The 7,455-nt window shown below is 63.6% G+C and overlaps 1 protein-coding gene across 1 annotated transcript; it reads right to left on the bottom strand.

The window, feature by feature from the left end:
• Positions 1–273: 273 nt before the first annotated feature.
• On the bottom strand, positions 274–6,489 carry LDLRAD1 (low density lipoprotein receptor class A domain containing 1). The gene is made up of 6 exons (XM_056122214.1): positions 6,469–6,489; positions 6,064–6,106; positions 3,995–4,120; positions 2,262–2,399; positions 1,270–1,398; positions 274–422 (listed from the first exon to the last, which is right to left on the bottom strand). Exons 1-6 carry the CDS (start codon positions 6,487–6,489, stop codon positions 274–276), a joined length of 606 nt encoding a protein of 201 aa, XP_055978189.1.
• Between the last annotated feature and the right edge of the window lie 966 nt (positions 6,490–7,455).

Below are 7,455 nucleotides of genomic sequence, written 5' to 3'. Positions count from 1 at the left end.
AGGCATCCAAGCAGACGCTGAGCAACTTGAAAGCAGGAGAGGCAGTTCCATTCCCTTCCATCAGCCACAGTGTGTCTCCACTTAAAAGGTCCACCTGGGTTCCGTAACCTCTGAGGTCCTGGAGTCTGAGCAGCTGCGTGCCCCACACTCAGGGTAGGGGCAGAAGTACTCAGAACAGGGGGCAGGAATACTCAGGGCAGGGGGCAGCAGTGCTCAGGGCCGGGGCAGGAGTGCTCAGGGGGGAAGCAGTGCTCAGGGTCGGGGCAGCAGTGCTCAGGGCCCGGGACAGGAGTACTCGTCGGACCAGTCGGCACAGTCCTGCCTGCCGTCCCGGCAGAGGCTCCTCGGGATGCAGTCACAGTACTTGAAGAGGGTCGGGGAGCAGCGCCACCAGCCGGGGCCACAGGCCGGGCACTCGGACACTGGGGACGGCAGACGAGGCTGTGCTGACACGCCCCCGCCGGGCCCCGCCCACCGCCCTGCCTCGCTCTGAGCCGAGGATGCTCTCCAGGCAGCCTCTCCTTGCTCGGGCTGCTGTCCAGCCGGGACTCAGATGTTCAGGGGCGCCAGCCCGCGGCCCCCGCCCCGCTAGCTCACCCCTTCAGCCTGTCGGGGCTCCCCCTTCTCGCAGCTGAGACCCCAGACTCGCTCTGCACGGTCGGGGCCTGCCCGCTCTCCCAAGGCCTGCTGGAGATCGAGACCCACTACCCCCGGTACCACCCCTCACCCGGCCACTCCTCCGGCCCCAGCACTTCCTCTAGGCCTGTGTGTGAGGGGCGTCCTGCGGAGGGCATAGTACCCTGCAGTCCCCCCACCCCGGCCCCCAGCGGCAGTCACAGCCAGCAAGGTGCTTGGGGTCTCCAGACACAAGCTCCCTTCCTTGCCTCCCGCCCTAAATCTTTTCTCCGCTCTGATCCGTTTTCCCATGTGTCAGCTGGGTATGGAGCTTCCTTCCCTGCTTTCCTCCGAGGCTGCTGTGAGGTTCAGAGTGGCTGGGGGAAAGCCCAGGCTTCCTGCAGCTGGGCCGTGGACCTTCCTCTCATGGCTACTCTCTGTGTTCCCTCTTCTGTGCCCTCCAGTTCTCTCCTTCCCCCAGAAGAATAACCTTTCCAAGGCTGGCATGGTAGTGAGTTCCCCATCACAGGAGGCAATCAATCAGGGGTGTAGAGTTAGGTAAGCTCCCTAAATCTTCCCAGCATATCGGAGGGGTGCAGGAGGAGCCTTGGGGTGCCTGACCCGTGTCTCACCCCCGGGAATGCGCAGCCTCACCTGGGCTCTGTTCGTCAGAGCAGTCCCCACAGTTGTTCACCCCGTCACAGCGCTGGTCTGAGTAAATCCAGGAGGCCCGGTCTCCGCAGGAGGCCAGCAGGAAGTTGGGGAGGCTGTGGGGCACGTTTCCTATGGAGGGACACAGGAGGCAGGGCCTATCCACACCTGCCCCGGGGGACTGGCCAAGGCTCAGCCTTGGAGGCTTCCCAGGAGCTGGTGGAGTCAAGGGCGAGCAGGTGCCTCCCTGTGCACCATCCGGGGAGGGAGCAGGGAGCTCGCTCCCCTGCATGGGAGCCCGTGGGAGCCCCCGGGAGCCCCCCGAGAGTACACGGGAGCAAACCGGAGCAGGAGGGAGGGTGTGAGAGCAGGTAGGGGCACAAGGGAGCACACAAGGGCATAGGGGAGCACACAGACGTACACGGGAGCACACAGGAGTGTGGGAGCACACTGGGAGCACTGAGAGCACACAGAAGCCCATGGGCCCACACAGGAGCCGGAGGCCGGGCAGCCTCTGCTGGGCTGTGCTCGACAGGGGCCCGGGCCTGAGCTGCGGCACTGACTAGGTGACTTGAAGCTCCCTTCTGAGAGGTTTTCCAAGATGCGATGACGCGTCCCTCTCAGCACCCCTCCTCCCCCACACGCCTGCTCCCTCCTTCCTGCCTGGAGAGCACCGGGACCCCATGATCAAGGTATCTCGGGCTGGAACCCAGAGAAACATGGATCTCTGGAATCCCAAGGCAGGACCAGAGTCTATCTTGGAAGTCAGGGAAGACTTCCTGGCAGAGGCGACAGGAGCTCTGCCATGCAGGTGAATGAGGTTGCCCAGAGTGAGGTGTGCAGAGAGAGCATCTCCCAGTGCGGGCACAGGTGTGTCTGCGGCAGAGCTGGGGCAGGTGTTGCCGGCCGTGGGCACCTGCGGCACGAAGGTGCTTGTACACTGGGGGGCAGTTGAGCTTTCGTGGGGGCACCGGGCCGGGTGGAGCAGTACTCACGGCACAAAGCCTCGTCCTCATCCTCGCCGTGGGCGCAGGTGCGGGTGCCATCACAGACGCTGCTGGCCGGGACACAGTGAATCCGGTCGTGGCACAGGAAGCCCGTCCTGTTGGCCGGTGTCATACAGGCCTGGGCCACTGCAGGGTGGGGCGCCCAGCATCACGGGGATGCTCGAGGGCCCCGGGCTTGCTGAGAGTGGCCCCACCCGGGCAAAGGTAGAAGAGAGAAAGTGACCGTCGAGTGGAGGCTCCAGGAGGGGCAACAGGGAACGGGTGGGGGGTCGGGTCAGCCCTGAGCACTGGCCAGCTAGTGTGGGGACATCAGAGCTCAGACACTCAAACTAGCACCCCCACAGCTGAGCACACACATATCCCGACTGAACACACGGACTGGAATGCATTCACATATGGACACAGCACAGCCGGTATGCACAAACATGTGCAGAAACACAGACACAGACCAACACACACGCACTATGTGCAGAAAACAGACACACAAATTCACATACAAACACCAGCATACACACAGGCACACACATAGAAAAGCACAGACACACGTGATCACACACCTGCACTTACACAGACACACGGACACACTCAGCAAACATGCCTATATCCACAAACACAGGTGGATCCCTCCACACAGATGCACCCGCAAACACGCACACAGATGGGCACCAGACCCCCACAGGATACTGATGCCTCCTCAGGGGCTCACTGTCCGCCCAGGCCAGGAGGTCACTGCGGGCTGCTCCCAGCCCACCCTGCCCATGACACCCACAGCTCACTGGGGCCATCCAGAGAATTGCCTGGGAGTCCCTCACAACCGGCTCTCCTGGGGTCCGTCCTCCCACCCTCCGGGGCCCCTGGAATGCTGCCTCCCCTCCGCCTCCTCATCCCAGGGACTCCGTCCACACTGTCCCTGGGGACACCATCCACGCTGCCTGGGGGACCCCGTCCATACTTTTCCCGGAGACCCCGTCCACGCTGCCCCCAGAGACCCCATCCACGCTGCCCCCGGGGACCCCATCCATGCTGCCCTTGGGGACTCTGTCCACGCTGCCCCCGGGGACTCCGTCCACACTTTCCCCCAGGTACCCCGTCCATGCTGCCCCCAGGGACCCCGTCCACACTGCCCCTGGGGACCCCATCCATGCTGCCCTTGGGGACTCCGTCCATGCTGTTCCCGGGGACTCCATCCATGCTGTTCCCTGTGCCGGATGCTTTTCCACCCCACCGCCACCAACCTGGTCCCTCTTTGCCTTCCTGCCTCTTCCCTTTCTCTCCTCAGGCACCTCCCTGAGTGCTCTCTGGGCTGTCCAAGCCTCTCAGAGCCCCTCCCCCACTCCACGCAGTGTCCTGGTCACTCCTGCTCTCAGCTCCATGAGGGGATGCACGGGCTGGCAACAAGCCAGGCCTGGGACACGCGGCAACATGCCCCATCCTCCACAGTGACAGCAAACACCTTCCCCAGCAGGAGGCCAAGGAAGTATGAAGGCCATAGGAGCTGAGATGAGACTTCTAACCCAGCCAGTGGGCAGGGAAGGCTTCCTGGAGGAGGTAGCATCAGACCTGGGGCCTGCCAGGTTTACTGACATGCCTACCTGTGTGTGTCCCTACACCCACAGAAGGATGGGTCCCGGCTTCTGGAAGAACTGGTGGCCTCGGTCACCCCACCTCTCTGCCCGCCCTCCCGTCCGTAAGTCCAGCCCCGGTGTCTTGTCCACTCTGACCTGGCGTGCGCGGAGGGAGTCCGAGGACGGCGACCAGGGCCAGCAGAGCCGCGAGCATTGCCAGCAGGAGCAGCAGAGAGGCTGAGAGGCAGAGCCCTGCCCGCGAGCAGCCCAGGCGGTGGCGGCCTGCGGAGTGGAGAGGCAGCCAGTGACCGTGGGCCAGTGCTGGGGCTCCCTCTGCTGGGCCCCTTCAAGGGGGAGGCACGGCAGGCTCCCTGGAGGAGGGGGCTCCTAGGCCCCTTCTGACCTGGGCTCGTGTGCCTGTGTATTCCCCCTGCCAACCGCCCGCGCCAGGCCCGGAGCTGGTGCGTGGGGGTCAGATGAGGGCTGGGGTCTCTGCCCCAGCGCCCCCGGCCACCGTCCTCCAGTGGGGCCAGGAGAGCTGCACACGCAGGGCAGGTGCCCAAGAGCCTCCAAGGCCGACTTCTCGGATGGGAGAGGAGACTGAGGCTCAGGGAAGCTGAGGTCCAGGTCACCCCAGGAGAGGCCGGGGGGTCACTCCAGACTCACGGCCTTTCCTCAAGGTCAGCGGCCGCCCCACATCCCCAACTGGGCCACCTGAGAAGTTCCTTCTCTGGGTCTGCTTCTCCCGGTGGAGGTGGGGGCCTGACTCCTGAGCACTGTCATCTCGAGGGTCCCCCTGGCTCATGTGAGCAGCTGCTACTGGTGCTTCTGAGACCTGGCTTGGTTCACGGGGCGCCTCAGCCTTGCTCAGCACCTGCACCCTGCACCCACGCCCCCCACACACTACCCCCCATGCACTCACCTACCCCCACAATCTGCATCACCCCCATGCTCCACACACCCCCACTTAGGACTCCACTCCCCTGCACCCACACTCTGCTGTCCACTCCATGCCCCACTCCATGCTCCAGTGTCCACTCCACACTCTCCCCGCCCCACACTCCACATCCCCCCCACAGAACTCCGCCCCCTGCACTCACACTCCACACCTCCCCAACTCTGCACTCTGTTCCCCGCACTCCACACTGTCCAACAAAGGAAAGCGGGTTGGGCTCTGTCCAAGCTCTCCGCCCATTGGAAGCTCAGGGCCACCCTGGTCAGCCGCTGTACAGCATTTGGGAAAGCCAAGGTCCATCTGTGTTCCCAGCAGCGGGCCGCGGTGGCCTGGGAATCTGGATGGTCAAGTCTGATCTGTTCCCGCTCACCCCCAACCAACCCACTGAGGAGTCCGGGCCGCTTCCTCTGCGCCCACTGGCCAGTCCAGCACCCCCTCCGCTGCCCTGTCCACTGCCCTGCCTCCTCCCTGTGCTCCATCCCCACCAACGGCTGGGAGCCAGGTGTGTGGGGTGTTGCAGGCTCAGCCGGGATTTTGGGGGTCTGGGAGGCTGATGGGGGACAGCAGGGAAGGAGGGTGTGGCCTGGCCGGAGGGGAGGAGGTCTCTCTCCCAATAGGAATCTAAACCAATCCCCCCACACCCCCGGGACCCTGACCGCCTGCCAGCCTCAAACCAGTAACCAGGAGAGGCTCCAGTGCAAGTAAGTGTGGGTACGGACCCGACACGGTGGGGGCACAGGGCAGACCCCCTAGACAGAGAAAAGGGGGGTCTTTGTCCCACGGCCACACCACCCCGGCCAGGAGCCGAGATACAGGATCACGGCATTAGGGGCTGGGGCACTGTCTGGGCCCCCCAGAGCCAGCCAGCACCACCAGCCTCATGGGCAGCCCTGGAGGCCCCTGGCTTTTGGCCCAAGGGGCTGGGGCTGGGCCTGCATCTGCCTTCTCTCTCTTTCGGGTGCAGGAAGCAGCAAAGCTCCCGGTGCCTCTGGCTTGAACTTCCCGGCCTGTGGTGCTGGCGGGCAGGAGGCACTAAGGGAGAGCCCAGACGCCCTTGACCCTGAGGGCCAGGCAGAGCCCTGTTGCCTGTGCGGGGCATGTTTGCCCCCTGCTAGTCAGGGCGGCACTGATCTGGGGTGCCCAGAGGCAGGGTGCTCAGGCCAGGACACAGGGAATGCCTGGAGGCAAGAGAGGCTCCCCGGGGCGGGGGTCTCTAGTGGGTTACCCTGCTCCCCAGGCCCATGGCGCCCCGCAGGGGAGTGCTCCTTACCTGCTCCTTTGGCTCCTGCAGACGTGCGATCATTGGAGGGACCCTGCCCAAGAGGACAGAGTGAGCAGGCCACGGGGGAGGGGGGCTCTCCTGGGGCACAGACGGGGGGGGGGGGGCGGGGGGGGGGCTGCTTCCTTGAGGCACAGAGCCCGGGCCTCTCTCCTGGGACACAGAGCTGGAGTCCTCTCTCCCCTGGGGGCTCAGAGCAGAGGCTTCTAGAATCATGGCCCCTCAGGGGTACTGGTCAAACCTGTCTCAGTTGCCCTCTGCCCTGCACACATCCACCCACCGCCGCTGCCATGTGCCATGCACCCCCTCCCTGACACTGCTCCTGGGCTTTCTGCTGGGCCTCTCCGACTACAAGCCCTCCTGGGGCAGCCCCCAGAGAGCCGTGGGGGCTCTCACCTCGGGGAAGACCTTGTTCATGTCGCAGCTCCAGTCTCGGGCACTGGGGACGCAGTGAGGGCTGGGCCGGTCACCAGGGCAGCCAGGCGGCCGATCGCGGCCACGCCCTCGCCCTCTCAGCTGCTCCCCGGCAGCACCCACACTCCTAGGTTGGGGTTCTCAGTGCAGAGACAGACAGCAGTTGACAGTTGACAGGAGGGGGAGAAAGTGGCCTCGGGTCTCGGGGTGAGAGGGACAAGCGTGAAGGGGCTCCACTTTCAGCGTTGTTTGTTTCTCTTTATTGTTTGGGGTTCTTTTTTTCTTTTCTTTCTTCTCCTTTTTTTTTTTGAGGTCACACCCAACAGTGCTCAGGGCTTACTCCTGGCTCTGCACTCCAGAATCACTCCTGACGATGCTCAGGGGACCATACGGGATGCCGGGATCGAACCCGGGTCAACCACATGCAAGGCCAGCATCCTCTCTGCTGTCGTGTCGCTCCAGTTTGGTTTATTTTTAGTGGAGATGGGGGTGCACAGCCAGGCCCTGTCCTTGGGGGACGTCTCAGCTTCCCCCATCCAAGGCAAGGGTCGTTTCTCACGCGTTTCTTTTGTCCCATGAGGCGGGCATTGCAGGTTGGAAGACTGTGCATTTCCCACTGCAATGAAAAAGGAAAAATCATTTAGTTTTGTCTTATGTATCAGGGTGACCCTAACAGTGCTGCGGGGGGCGGAGGTGGGGACAGGGCTGCCCCTACGGTGTGGGGGTAAATGCGATGCCAAGGATTGGACTCAGGGCCTTGAGTAAGTTTGGCATGTGTTAAGCGCCTCCCTGTGACTCCTTTAACTTGTCTTGAAAGGAGGCAGTGGGTATCATTATTTCTCTGGAGGTGGCGCTGTGATGGGGAAGGGCATTTGCAGGCCTGTCACCCTCTCCCCAACCCCCCCCCCCCCCGCCAGCCAGCCAAGGTGGCAGAGCCCCGGGGAAGTGAATTGGGGGTGCAAGGGATGT

This window comes from Sorex fumeus, unplaced genomic scaffold, assembly GCF_029834395.1.
Source record: "Sorex fumeus unplaced genomic scaffold, SorFum_2.1 ptg000045l, whole genome shotgun sequence".
In the NCBI taxonomy this organism is placed as follows: domain Eukaryota; kingdom Metazoa; phylum Chordata; class Mammalia; order Eulipotyphla; family Soricidae; genus Sorex; species Sorex fumeus.
This window is presented reverse-complemented; position numbering and strand designations above follow the sequence as displayed.